Source organism: Lissotriton vulgaris, chromosome 3_1 (genome assembly GCF_964263255.1).
Source record: "Lissotriton vulgaris chromosome 3_1, aLisVul1.2, whole genome shotgun sequence".
Lineage (NCBI taxonomy): Eukaryota > Metazoa > Chordata > Amphibia > Caudata > Salamandridae > Lissotriton > Lissotriton vulgaris.
Window position 1 is genome coordinate 1,252,889,221 of NC_141689.1, and position 14,640 is coordinate 1,252,903,860.

The 14,640-nt window shown below is 49.5% G+C and overlaps 1 protein-coding gene across 1 annotated transcript in view; it reads right to left on the minus strand.

The window, feature by feature from the left end:
* Positions 1–6,262, minus strand: part of MOB1B (MOB kinase activator 1B) — a 251,585-nt gene extending 245,323 nt beyond the window's left edge. Inside the window, exon 1 of the mRNA XM_086961765.1 lies at positions 6,080–6,262. Coding sequence (XP_086817891.1) covers positions 6,080–6,093 — 14 coding nt within the window. The 5' untranslated portion in view covers positions 6,094–6,262. The remainder of the gene's footprint in view (positions 1–6,079) is intronic.
* Between the last annotated feature and the right edge of the window lie 8,378 nt (positions 6,263–14,640).

Below are 14,640 nucleotides of genomic sequence, written 5' to 3' on the forward strand. Positions count from 1 at the left end.
GGGAACAGGACATAAGGGGGTGGAAAGGGTTTTCCAATGTTTGTCAGAGAGAATGCATTGAGTGCAATTGTCGATCATCCTTCTAATGTGAGAGTGCATGGAAGGCCACCAGTAGAATTGTTTGATGCGTTGAAAAGTTTTAACAATACCAAGGTGACCTTGATGGGCAGAACGAATGATATGATCACGAACAGACTGAGGAGGAACAAATAAATCGTTGCGCATGACCATATCATTGACTAAAGAAAGTTCTTCAGAAACATTTGCAAAACCTTTTAACTCAGAGGATAGAGTTCTGCGTTCAGGCCATTTGTTGATAATGAATTCCTTAACTTTGGAGAGAATTACATCATTTTTATAAGCTATATTCCATTGTGCTTCGGAAATGGGTTGACATTCAGCAATTGCATCAATGGTGGCAACAACACACTCAATATCATCATCAACAAGGGAATCATCAGTTAAAGACATTCTTGAGAGGCAATCGGCCCTGAAATTCTTACCCCCAGGGATATGTTTGATGACAAAATGAAATTCATGGAGTTTGGAAAGGAGACGAACAAGTCTGGCAGAGGCCCTGTTGGAAGTACTGTCGGAAAGCATATGCATAAGGGGCTTGTGGTCTGTGTAAATCTCAAACTCCCGACCCCAAATGTAAGATTTGAACTTTTGAATAGCCCAAACGCAAGCCAGGGCTTCTCTTTCGATCGTGCTGTACCTAGTTTCAGCAGAAAGAAGAGTTCTGGATGCAAAGGCAACCGTGTGTTCTTTGCCCTCGACCCATTGTCCTAAAACGGCACCCAGACCGGTAAGACTGGCATTAACAGTGATAAAACACTTAGAGCCGTCACAAAAAGGATTTAAAGCGGGTGAACCTTCAATGATCTTCTTGACTTGGTCAAAAACTTTTTGCAAGTCTTCAGACCAAACGAATTTCACTCCCTTCCTTAAGAGTGTTCTCAAAGGTTCAACAATCTGTGCGTAACCATGCACAAACCTGGCGTAGTATTCGGATAAGCCCAGAAAGGAGCGAAGTGCATCTCGATCCTTGGGGGGTTTGGCATCTCTAATGGCTTTAACTAAAGAGAACTTGGGTTTAATGCCATAGGGAGAAAGAGAGTGACCCAAGTAATCTAACTCTTGAACACCAAACTTGCACTTGTCGTGTCTAACAGTCATGCCAGCTTTCTCCAACACTTGTAAGACGGTGTTAAGAGTGTGATTATGCTGAGAAGAGTCGTTGGCGTAGACCAAAATGTCATCTTGATACGCTTGCACGCCAGGAATGTCTTGAAATAGGTTGTCCATCAGTTTTTGGAAAATGCTGGCTGCCGAGGCCAAGCCAAAGGGAAGCCTAAGGTACTTGAAAGCACCAAAGGGAGTGATAAATGTTGTTAACTCTTGAGATTTAAGGGACAAGGGAATTTGGTGGTAAGCAGACCTAAGGTCCAGGAGGGAGAAAAATTTAGCCCCACCCAAATTAGCCAATAGGTCATGAATTTTGGGAAGGGGATGGCAATCCACGATGATATTGTTATTCAGTGAGCGTAAATCAACGCACAATCTCACCTCCCCAGTTTTCTTGCGAACTAAGACAATGGGGGAAACCCATTCAGACGAGTCACAGGGAGCAATGATTCCTTCATCGCAGAGATTTTTCAGAACACTTTTAAGTTCATCTCTAGCGCTCAAAGGGAGAGGACGAACTTTGTGAACAACCGGCTGAGCATTGGGTTTAAGTCTAATCTCATGCTTAAAACCAAGAACTGTACCAACCTTATCTTGAAATAAGTTTGGAAAAGAACTCAGTAAACTGTCCATTTTGACTATGGGAAAGGAAAGATCTGAAATATTGAAGTTCCCAGAATCATGACTAGTGTAATAGTCATGAGGGATGTCGCCTAAAGCAATGGGTTGATCAGAGCCAGGTTTGAGAATCAAACCCATTCTGGCTAAGTCAAACCAACCTACAATATCCCTGCCCTTAAGGGCAACATAGACTTTGGTGAAGGTGTATCTGCCTAGACAAGCAATGTTAGAATAAAAGAAACCCAACATATCGATGTCCTTTTCGCCAAAGGCCTTGGGATTGACGTCTGATTTGGAAAGAACAACTTGACTCCAATTAGCATAAAACGAGAGGTCGGATAAAATGGTGATGGGAGAACCAGAATCAGCTTTGACCTGGATTGTAATTGTACCAATCAACAATTCACACAAGGGACTCTTAATCTTAGTAAATTCAAGAGAATCACATTCAATGGACAACATAACATCATTGAGTCTGGTGGAGCAAGACTCTACATTCTCTTGAAATTCAATATTATTGACTCTAGTGAATCTTTTGCGACCCCTGCAAACAGATGGAAAATGACCAATTTTCTTGCAGGAAGAACATTTTTTCCCAGACGCAGGACAAGAGGGAGAATTGCCAAGATGGTTTCTTGACCCACATCTATAGCATGTGAGAGGTTTCCTGTTTTGTTGTCTTGAGGAATTGTTAACAAGGTCAATAGAGGTGAAATTAGAAGCTTGGTCAACCAAATGAACAGAAGGTTGAGAGATGCTTTCTTGTAAAATTTTGGAGGAATAAGTTGCACGCTCAATCCCTTTTGCAATATCAATTGTTTCTGTTAAGGAAGGATTTTTGCAACTTAGCAAACGTTCCTGAATTTTTTTTAGAAAAACAAGCAAAAATAAACTGCTCTCTGATAGAAGTATCTGTACTAGCGCCAAAGTCACAGGTAGAAGCCAGAATTCAGAGTTGAGCAATATAGTCTTCTACGCTCTCATCAACACTTTGTTTGCGCTTGAAGAAGTTATGACGTTCCAATACAATACTGGGTTCATCGTCGTATTGTTTATTTAGTCGAGCAATGGCTTCTTGAAAAACGTTCCAATTGTCACCAGAAGCAGAAGGATTATGAGGAAGATTTTCAAAAACTTGTTGAGCAGCAACTCCCAAACATCCATAAAGAATGGCAACCTTGCGAGGAGGATCATATTTAGTAGCATCAATGGCTACCAAATAGTTCTCGAAACCTTTGAGCCAGTTGCGCCAAGCAAGGGGAGGTTTTCCTGGAGTCTGCAAAAAAGGAGCTGGTGTTTGAAACTGTTGAGAAGAAGCCATGGTGAAATAAAATGAAAGGATGAAATTTTTGTATTTGAAAATGTTTTATAAACCAGTAGTTAAGTATGCATTTGCATACTTGTGATGCTTAAATAAGTTGGTGCATTTGTAAATGCTTGTTGTTGAAAACGAAGAAAAGTGGTTAAATATGTGATAGACAATAAAGCGTGTCTATCGCTGAAGATGACTTGAGTTGAATGTTTGATATCAAATAAACATGGTAGGCAATAAAGCGTGCCTGTCGCTGTAGTCACTTCAATGAAGGATGAAAGCAAAAGAGCGTGAATATCGCTGTAAATGTAAAAATAGAATGAAAGTCAGTGAAACGTGCTTATGATTGAAATGAAACGCTGAACGAAGGCTTGGCAGATCGATGAGGTTAAAAATGGCCGCTTGGCGTTGTTGTCAAGGTTACAGTACGACGTAAATTTCTAAAGGCGGTGGGCTTGATTGAAAGTTGGAGCGTAGCGCGCATGAGACAGCGCGAGCAGGAAGTTGACAGAGGGCGCGCGTGATGGAGCGCGAGGCAGCAACTGACAGTAACAAGCGGCGCCGGGGAAAAGGCCAGAAAAGAGAAGAAATCCGCACTGGAAGCCAAATGATGGGCGGAGAAAGTGCTTAAATATATTTGACCTGATGTGGAGGAAGTTGGACTGGAGGCTGAAGAGGCAGGAGACGAACAACGGTCGTGTTCAGGTAAGCCTTGAAAACTTGACTGGCGGTGGGTGCAGGAAAATCCCGATCGCCACCAATATATGTTAAATACAAGGCAGAGTCTAGCGTAGGTTCAATCGTGGTTTATTCCAATTAAGAAGTATTCTTCCAATGCACCCACAACCAGAGCCGTCCAGTCGTGGGGAAGCCAACGTCCAGAATCACGTATAAGGAATCCTCACGACTGAAGACAGGAATTCTAGAATAACATGGGGAATCTCGTGCTTGCAAGCACGAGAGAACAGGAAGGAAACAATGAGATAATGAGTATATAACAAGAGCCCAATAAAAACGATCCTTTACTGAATATTAAAAGAGCATACTTGAAACAAACAGTGCAAACTTGTTTATTTCAGAGGGTTTTTTTTTCAATAGCGCAGCATTCAGCACTGGGCCGCTCCTTCTACAAAAAAATATGAATACATTTAAACTGTAAGAAAGAAAGTCGGAAGGGTTCCGAGAATGACATTGGGCTAGTGTACGGCTGCAAGAATCAACACCAGTAGCTCGCTAAGCTTGGCCTTTCAGTTAGAGCTTTATTATGCAGGTCACATCTTGTCCCACTGCGGAGACAAATGTGCTCCCCTACCACACCCACAAGCTACTCCTCCTGACGGACCTCCATGAAAAATGGGTAGGGCAGGCAGCATGGGATTCACACACAGTGATCTAATACAGGCAGGCGGAGTCTGAGGAGAATGACAGATCAACTTGTCCTTCCACTGCGCCGCGGAAAGAAGCTGCAGTCGAAGAGTGATGCTTTAAGGTCAAGTATGTGGCTCCGAAATGCAAAGCATCACTTTTTTTTAACCCCCCCCCCTCTCCCCCTCCCGCTCCCCCTTACAAAAGACTATTCAGAATCATTTCGGAAAGAAGAAAAAAAGGGAACCAACGTGAAAACTCATGACTACAGCAAAACAGCGATAGTTGTGCACGCAATGGGGCTTCCAAGAGCCCTGACGTTTTGTAGAGAGAAAGGGCCTTACTTGTGATCCTTCCTCATTTGTAGGGCAGACGACACTGGCGTATGTTATTTAAAAAACCGCCACTCACAGCGTTGTTTTTTTGGGACGTTTTAGGGTCGTGGTGCTGACAGTCGTCCAGAGACGTTAGGATGGCTTCCAATTGTTCACGACCCCTGCCATATTTTTCTGCACTTCGCAAATATCAACATTTAACTAGGTCTGAATCGGAGAACTCATTTGAGCTTTTGGTCTGACGCCCAATGGTCCACCTGGCCGCCCACCCAGCCGTGACAGATGAATACACAAGGGGACACCGCAGGCCAGCGTCTTCGCAAGGACTGCCCCAGGCACCGTTCTGAACTGCTTTCACTAGGAGAATGTTTACTTTTCAAAAAATTGCCTCACTGTATACGTCCGGAGTCAGAGAAAGTGGAATGTAATTTCAGTCCTGGAATTCCTGGATACATTCCCAGTAGGTTAGTCCTGCGCGAGTTATTATTTTCAGGCCTCTCAGTGATCTATAAAGTGTGTGTCTGTCATGTGGTGGGACGATAAAACGTTGTTGCATTTGCGTCTGTCACTCCGAGGATTCCCCGAGACCTAGTTTCAGCATGTTTTATTAAAAGGCTAGAAGTGCTGTCAGACTGAATAGGTTAATAAACAAATGTGCTTTTTGAACGAACCATTCTTAGGACATGATCCGTTGGTGGAACAATAGTTTCAAACTAGTCACAAACAGCAATAACATATACGAACGAATCCATAACAAGCTTAGTTTCTAGTCACAAACTTAAAGTCTTTAAAATTCTAGAACGATGCCACGTAAAGATCCTTAGTCGAGTCATCGTGAACAAGGGCAGTAAGTATAGTTTAAATACTAAAACCCAACACCAAAAATAATACTGTCGTAAATCATGTTTCATCTCAAGGCATAAACAGGACAAAATAAGAGAGAAACAAGAACCTAACAAAAAAGTGGTACGAGTTAATTGCTCAATGCCAGTGTAGGCATCTAGTGCACAAAGCCCCCAAACGCCACAATGTTGCTCCCACCCCCTCCTACATCCCTGCTGTCCAAGGTTGCCATAAAAAGAGCTACCATAGGGCCCACAAAAAAGCACCCAAGGTGTTCACACATTGAGTTTCTAACAGTTAGAACTGGCTGGTGCAGGTGACCATGCACCCGCTGAGCGAGGGGCGCGCACATACGCGCTGTAGTGAGAAGGGGGTCGCGACCCTTTACAATAATAATGAGAGGTGCAGCACTCACAACAGGAAGCTCATGGCGGCAGTCGGGACTCCTTTCTTCGTCGCTTAACCGCACACCGAACGAAGCAAACTCAGAACGGGTAAAGGCGGGGGAGCCTGAAGCACGGCAACGACTTCCGGAGCCAAAGACAACGCCACCTCCCCGCCAACAGCAGCGGAAACCGGAGCGAGAAACAGAAAAGGGACACGTTCGGCAGAACCCACATTGACCACCACGGTCTGCGCAAGTCAACCAGAGCTAGGGGCACGGCCTCGTCTGGGGCCATGTTAAGATCAGGCACCACTTTGATCAGGATATTTTATCTTAACACTTACACACCTTGCTTTGAGGGTGCGCGTGGCTATCCGACGGCTCGTAGCAACTGTACACTCACCACACCGTGGAATATTTTGACCTATATCGTAATTGTCAGTTACCAGGAGCGCAAAACTACAGTGCTGCTAATGATAGGCTATAAAACAAACCTTATCGAAGCATATAGGTTGCTCATTATAACGAGCGAGCACTAAGCCATTTATTGGCGTTGCCAATGGTTTCTTGTAAAGGGAACATATTCGGGAATTTCAAAGCTACACATTGAATTAAAAATTTTCAGTCTTTATAAGTGGTATAGTTTGTCATATTCCACGCAGGAAACTCTAAATAATATTTAACAAGCATTTGCAATGCAATAGGTCTCTCATTAGGAAAGTGTGAGCTATCAGTCCTGCCAAGTATCACGGATCTGGTGTGACGCTAACGCATTTCAGTGTGGTGCTCCGCATCACCGCACTGAAATGCGTTGTCACGCATAATGCCGTAGTCTCAGCTGTCACAGAACGCACATTACAGTCAGTGCAGCTACAAATGTATCTATTTGATTTCCGCTGGTGCCACGGGGCTGAGCAACAGTCTCAGACTGGCCGTAGTGCCGCAAGGATGTGACATCACACGTCCTCCAATCAGCGCGCGAAGTTCTGTTGGATGAGGCCTCTGCTGCTAACTTGCTCGTCGTCATCTTGCACAGCCTGACTGTTTTGCGGGCCTGGCCGTGCTGGATCACACCACACATTGCTGTTCGCCCCTCTGCCCTGCCCTCCTACAGTCAGGCCCCCACGCTGGGACGACAGGACAGGAACTAATAGTGGGAATCATGCCACCCGCCGGCAATTTTATTCCAGAGCAACCGGGGCCGGTGAACTCGAGGGTACTGGGCGAGGGACAGGGCCCTCTTGCAATGTATGCAATCAGAATACCGCGGTCCGGTGAGAGGGCTGGTCCTCACCGGTAAAGAGAGTCATGCCAGCCAGCCCAGTAAGCATGGGGACAGAGGCAGAACAGAAGTTAGAGGATTCAGAATTATCTGTTGGCAGGCTGCCGCTGATGAGCTTGCGTCGCGATCTACACCGAACCAACAACCTAGACGGACCCATCACCGATTCGTGGCTGACAGATTCAATGAACAGTGCGGCCATCGGACTCTCACTACGGAGGCCTGGTAGTTAATTTGAGGCCTCAGAGGGAGAACCATGACCCCTGACTGCAGCAGAGCTGGCCCCGCAACCCGAGCGTGCATGGTGTGGGCTGCCGGCACAGAGAGAAGCAAACCAGGTATCCGGCACGTATAAGGAAATGGAGCTGTTCTTCCTGGCCGCAGGTGGGCCATCTCTGCAACTAAATTCAAGTAAGTAAGTGTGAGCCTGGCCCTAAAGTCACGGGCATAAGTGAAAATCGGCAATAAAGTTCAAAATGTGCTTTGGCTTGCCTTGCCTGGCTTCCTTCAAATTCCACGCACACATTACGACCCCCGTCATCCCTACTACCACCCAGCCACACACAGACTTCACTTCAGACTAACACACACACACCGGCAGATTGAAAGGAAAGTCAAAGGTCATTGAAATAATTATTCAGCATGGGCAAAAGATAACGTCCACAGCTGAATTCAGAAAAAAAATGCACAACAGATAGAGCTCGGCCAAGACAGGCGTGTTTCAATATCTTTATGAATGGTTACACACCACTTTTGGAGTAATGTGTTGCCTGCATAGGTAGAACGCACTCTACGCACCCTTAAAACGTCTTAGTAATGCAGAGCACCTGATGCGCTATGTTTGTTGCATAAATATCCTAAGTATCTCTGAAAGACTTCACTTTTGCGCCTTGATGTGGTATGTGTCGCTGAACACGTGACAAACTAGAAGGAAATGTGTCGTGTGAACACTGCAGTGAACGGTGTCTTGCATGCCGAGCGTGGAGTGAGCAAAAGAGTTAGAGCTCAAGTCGAAGCCCTTACCAAAATGCCATAGGTCTCTGCAGGTAAACACTGCCTTGAATTACAGCAGTGCATTTGAATTGAGCCTTTGTGCACTTGACATGAGCACAAGTTACATTACACAAGGTCAAATTAACTTTTAAAGCATTTTACCCGTATTTCGGTCTCTAGTTTCTCTAAGTTTCAGTTTCTGTCTTTCTGCTCTGTGTTTATAATTATAAGTGCCAATTCACCTTTGTAAGAAATGGGGGTTACCCAAATCTCCAAGGGGGTAGCATGGCATCAAGCGGGCAGGCCAAACTTCGAGGACATGTGAAGCATTCACGCAGTATCCACAGACGACACACCAGGCACACTACAAAAGAGACGCAACTCCACCTTTGGTTGGAAAAGAAGAAGTTTAGTGATATCTCCAACCTGTAAGGTAAAAAGGAAAAATACACTGGTAATCACAACAAGGCGCCAACTGGCTCCCAAGCCAAGTATTTCAGTGGGGGATTATTTACATGGGACAAAAAGGGTTGAGTCCATAGTCCATAGTGTCTAGCTGAAATATAAAAAGGTTAGCACTTGGCACATATCATCAATGACATCTATGTAAGGGACAAATTCATTTGGCGTGTACGCCCATTAAGCATGTAATCAAACATTAGGGGTAAGAACCCAGAATAGCTGGCATTGGCGACTCCTACAAAAAGATTAGGAATCACCCGGCATTAACATCAGGCAGGAACACCTGTAATAAAACATAAGGTTTCTTCCCCCCTCCACCTAGGGAACTACGCGTCAGGGAGGGCCAGCTCAGGCCTTCATCCTTGGTAGTAGGCTGTAATTACAAAAGGTAACATCCTGCATAACCCCTGTAAGGAAAGACCTCATGGCATCCCAGCATCCACTAGCAGGTGGGTATAACCATAGGACTAGTAAGCCACCTTTGCAAGATCTACAGGGCATGCAGAACCCCAGTGTTATAGCCTTAGGGAAAAGACCTGGGGAACATGACTCCTTAACCCCCAACCTGCAACACAAACATCAGGTAGTGCATTGGCATCAATAACATATGAACCAGGCTTGAATCCCACTGCACCTGGGCATCAATCCCCTAGCTTAGGCGTAACACTGGGCATGTCATCACAGCACATTATCATTGGTCCCCCATCACCATAAATGCATGGATCTTATCATACCAGCAGGGGACACCATACCAAAGCTGCATTGCCGTAGGGCACCATCACCTGCGATGTAAACAGAGGGGGCGGTTCAGCAGGGGTAGAAGCACAACCCAACTCCCCAAATAGACAGGTCCACTGTAGGGACAATTAGTCTCGGCCGACTACTAACAGCGGGGAGTCCCTCCGGGTCCTCGGGGGGTGTTACCCAGTTTCCAACAGAAGAGGGGTGGGGCGAGCACCGACCCTGTGCCCCGTTGCCCTCTCCACTCCCCACACAGTTTAATTAAGGCCCCACTCACCGGCGGTCCAGGAGATAACCCCTCTTCCCATGCAGGGCTCACTCTCCTCAGTGGCTGGTGCGGGGCTTCCCTGGGTTTCAAGGCGGAGGGGGCAGACACCGGCAATGTGCCTCGAGGCCCTCTCCGTGCAGCACTCCCTGATCTCTGGCCGCAACACTCGGGGCTCTCCCTCACTGCGGCGTCACCCGGGCCCCTCCTCCTCACCGGGGCCCGGGGGGTTCAATACGGCCTCCCGGCGGCCCAATCGGGGCTCCCTCGTCCACACAGGATCTCCCAGAAGGGCTACAAGGATCACTCCCTACCGGGACGTCAGGCCGCTCACTCCCGCAGCGTCAGCAGCAGCCACTACCCGCGCAGGGCTCTCCGCTCCTCATGAGAGCCCTGCCGACCCCCAGCACTCCTCTAGCTCTCACGGCTTCTCTCGCAGGCCTGCGGGGACTTCTTCGGTGGACTCGGGGAGGGGCAGGTACCAATCCTGTACCTCGATGCCCCCTCCCTCTCTCTCTCTTCAGCGGCGGCCTCTGCGGGCACCGACCGGCGGGGTGGGCTCCCGCTCCGGTCTCTTCCTATCGGGGTTCCCCCTCGTCCACGGGGGCCCCGCACAGGCGCTTCACCCGGGTCCCCCCCTTCCTCACAGGGACCCGGGGCTTGAGAACGGCTCCTCTTCTCTGGCTGCCCGGCCGGCAGCCAATCCCTGCGTGGCCTTTCTGGCTCACGGTCGCGCAGGCCAATCAGTGCGCGGCGGGGGCGGGCCGATGACGCGGTCAGGCCCCTGTCACATGAGGCAGGAGACAGCGGCCTCAGGGCCTAGCGCGGCCCTCTCTCCACTTCGGCGGCCCCCTCCTGACACCGGGGGTCGCTGCAACGATGCGCCACACAGCGGGGGAAGGTCTCCTCGCAGCGCCGGGCTGCGGCGGTGAAATCGGCGGTACAAGGGGTAGGCTCCCTTTTTAATTAACTATTTTTATTAGCCAAAGCGCGCCTCCACAACGGCGCTATTCACAAGCTGCCACAGTCTCCACAGTAAATGGCGCTATTCACAGCGCACCGCTCCTCCCTCGCTGCTCATACAGCTCTCAGGGCCACAAGCACTAGGGGGGTATCAACAGTCCAAGGACCCAGCGCTTTCACAGAGGACAGCAATGAGGGGTAGGCTCCCTTCTGGTCAGTTTCTCCTCACGCAGAGCGTGCGCCACCACAAGGGGTAAGCTCCCTCAGCGCTGTTCAGTCACAAACCTCCTCAGGCCACACAGCAGGCACAGCGCTATCACTGGCAGGGGGGCGCTTTGCGATCTTCTAGCGCTCAGGGCTCCTCAACTTCCAGGGTCCTGAGACACAAAGGGCACAGTTCCTCCAGCAGGGCGCAATCCTCCCAGCCCACTGCCTCCAGAGGGGCCACAACTTCCTGGGGGCACCGACCTCCCCAGACAGCGTCTGACAGGCGCACCTCATTGAGGGAAGGGGCGAACAGTTCCACAGCCAGCCCCAGGGGCACACTCCTCACCTCCTGGGGGGCTCAGGCCCACAGCATTCCTCCTCTTCTGGGCACCTCTTTCTCTCAGCGCTGGCGTAGTTCAAGGTCCCACAGTGTCTGGGACCTGGGTAGGGGCCCTCCCTTATCAGGGGCCCATGGGGACAGTAGAGGGGGGGTTCATAGGGGTGCAGGGCCCAGCTCACAGGCCCATGTGGCGGTAGCACCTCACAGCAGGTCCCCTCTCTTCTTTGTCCCCGCGCTGACTGACTCTCTGGTGTCACTTCTCCCTATTTATACCCTCCTCCCAGGCAGTGCCAGGACCTTCTAGAATGTTGGCACATCTAGCCTAAACTGGTTCTAGGGGAGGGGGTGAGCACCCTGGGTGCCAGGCTTTCCCTCCAAAAGCTAGGGGTAGCTGGGTAATATTATCTAGACCGCTGACCTATGGCAGTCCAGTGGCAAAACCCATGGCCATGGCATCCATTTTACATTCAATACATTTCAGTCAGGTACATTTTTAAAATGGGGGATATTTTCTGTACACCATTTAACAACATGTAATTTTACATTTTCAACAAGGTGTCTCACACCACTCATGGCCTATACAGGTTTAATCCCATGGGGGAGACATCCTAGGTAAGGGGGTCAAAAGCGAAAAAGTTTGGGGGAAAAAAGGCCAAGTCCAACAACCTTTATGCCCCATTTCGGTGTCTCTACATTTTAGTGTGGGTTCCCTGTGCCTTTCTACCGTTTGTCTGCATTGAGTTGTAGTAGAGATTCTCAATGCACAAATGGTTGTAATTTGTGATATATATATATGTTTCTCTTGTCTTCATTGCCTCATTTTGCTCTCTAGAAAGTGTCACTCATGCTTATTGAAATGTCACTCACAATAACACTTAACATATTAAAATGTCACACATGGCAATCTGAAACCTTGGCACCTATGAGCTATTGGTATTGTAAATGACACTTTTTAAAAATATGTGTTGGCTTTGAAAATATATAAATTAATAGCATCGTTATTCACAGCCAATAGCTTACACTTTACTAATGCCAGTCCTATTGGCTATGGCAATGCTTGTTGGTAGCAGGCAAGGACAGTGCTGTTGTGGTGCTGAGTGATGATGTGGTTGGGCTTAGTGATGTGGTGGTGTCCCAGAGTGATGTGGTGGTGCCCAAGAGTGATGTGGTGGTGCCCCAACGTGATGTGGTGGTGTCCCTGAGTGATGTGGTGGTGTCCCCGAGTGATGTGGTGGTGTCCCCGAGTGATGTGGTGGTGTCCCCGAGTGATGTGGTGGTGCCCCTGAGTGATGTGGTGGTGCCCCTGAGTAATGTGGTGGTGCCCCTGAGTAATGTGGTGGTGCCCCGGAGAGGTGCCCCTGAGTGATGTGGTCGTGCCCCTGAGTGATGTGGTGGTGTCCCTGAGTGATGTGGTGGTGTTCCTCAGTGATGGAGGGTGGAGTTGGAGGGTAGAGCTGGAGAGTGGAGTTGTAGGGTGGAGGTGGAAGGTGGAGGGTGGAGTTGGAGTAGGAGGGTGGAGCTGCAGGGTAGAGTTGGAGGGTGGAGTTGGAGGGTGGAGTTGGACGCTAGAGTTGGAGTTGGAGGGTGGAGGTTGAGGGTTGAGTTGGAGCGTGGAGTTGGAGGGTAGAGTTGGAGTCAGAGGGTGGAGTTGGAGGTTGGAGTTTGAGGGTGGAGTTGTAGTTGGAGGGTGGAGTTGGAGGGTGGAGTTGGAGGGTGGAGTTGGAGTTGGAGTGTGGAGTTGGAGTGTGGAGTTGGAGGGTTGAGTTGGAGTTGGAGGGTGGAGTTGGAGGGTGGAGTTGGAGGGTGGAGTTGGAGGGTGGAAGTGAAGTTGGAGGGTGGAGTTGTAGTTGGAGGGTGGAGCTGGAGGGTGGAGCTGGAGGGTGGAGTTGGAGGGTGGAGTTGGAGGGTGGAGTTGGAGGGCGGAGTTGGAGTTGGAGTGTGGAGTTGGAGGGTGGAGTTGAAGTTGGAGGTTGGAGTTGGAGGGTGAAGTTGGAGGTTGGAGCTGCAGGGTGGTGTTGGAGGGTGGAGTTGGACGGTGGAGTTGGAGTTGGAGGGTGGAGTTTGAGGGTTGAGTTGGAGGGTGGAGTTGGAGGGTAGAGTTGGAGTTGGAGGGTGGAGTTGGAGTTGGAGGGTGGAGTTGGAGTTGGAGGGTGGAGTTGGAGTTGGAGAGTGGAGTTGGAGGGTGGAGTTGTAGTTGGAGGGTGAAGTTGGAGTTGGAGGGTGGAGTTGGAGGGTGCAGTTGGAGTTGGAGGTTGGAGTTGGAGTGTGGAGTTGAAGGGTGGAGTTGGAGGGTGGAGTTGGAGGGTGGAGTTGGAGGGTGGAGTTGGAGGGTGGAATTGGAGGGCGGAGTTGGAGGGTGGAGTTGGAGTTGGAGGGTGGAGTTGGAGGGTGGAGTTGGAGGGTGGAGTTGGAGGGTGGAGTTGGAGTTGGAGGTTGGAGCTGCAGGGTGGAGTTGGAGGGTGGAGTTGGACGGTGGAGTTGGAGTTGGAGGGTGGAGTTGGAGGGTGGAGTTGGAGGGTGGAGTTGGAGTCAGAGGGTGGAGTTGGAGGGTGGAGTTGGAGGGTGGAGTTGGAGGGTGGAGTTTGAGGGTTGAGTTGGAGGGTGGAGTTGGAGGGTTGAGTTGGAGGGTAGAGTTGGAGTTGGAGGGTGGAGTTGGAGTTGGAGGGTAGAGTTGAAGTTGGAGAGTGGAGTTGGAGGGTGGAGTTGTAGTTGGAGGGTGAAGTTGGAGTTGGAGGGTGGAGTTGGAGGGTGCAGTTGGAGTTGGAGGTTGGAGTTGGAGTGTGGAGTTGAAGGGTGGAGTTGGAGGGTGGAGTTGGAGGGTGGAGTTGGAGGGTGGAGTTGGAGGGTGGAGTTGGAGGGTGGAGTTGGAGGGTGGAATTGGAGGGCAGAGTTGGAGGGTGGAGTTGGAGTTGGAGGGTGGAGTTGGAGGGTGGAGTTGGAGGGTGGAGTTTGAGGGTGGAGTTGGAGGGTGGAGTTGAAGTTGAAGGGTGGAGTTGGAGTTGGAGGGTGAAGTTGTAGTTGGAGGGTGGAGTTGGAGGGTGGAGTTGGAGGGTGAAGTTAGAGTTGGAGGGTGGAGTTGGAGGGTGGAGTTGGAGTTGGAGGGTGGACTTGGAGGGTGGAGTTAGAGTTGGAGGGTGGAGTTGGAGGGTGGAGTTGGATTTGGAGGGTGGAGTTGGAGGGTGGAGTTGGAGGGTGGAAATGGAGGGTGGAGTTGGAGGGTGGAGTTGAAGGGTGGAATTGGAATTGGAAGGTGGAGTTGGAGTTGGAGGGTGGACTTGGAGGGTGGAGTTGGAGGGTGAACATGGAGGGTAGAGTTGGAGTTGGAGGGTGGAGTTGGA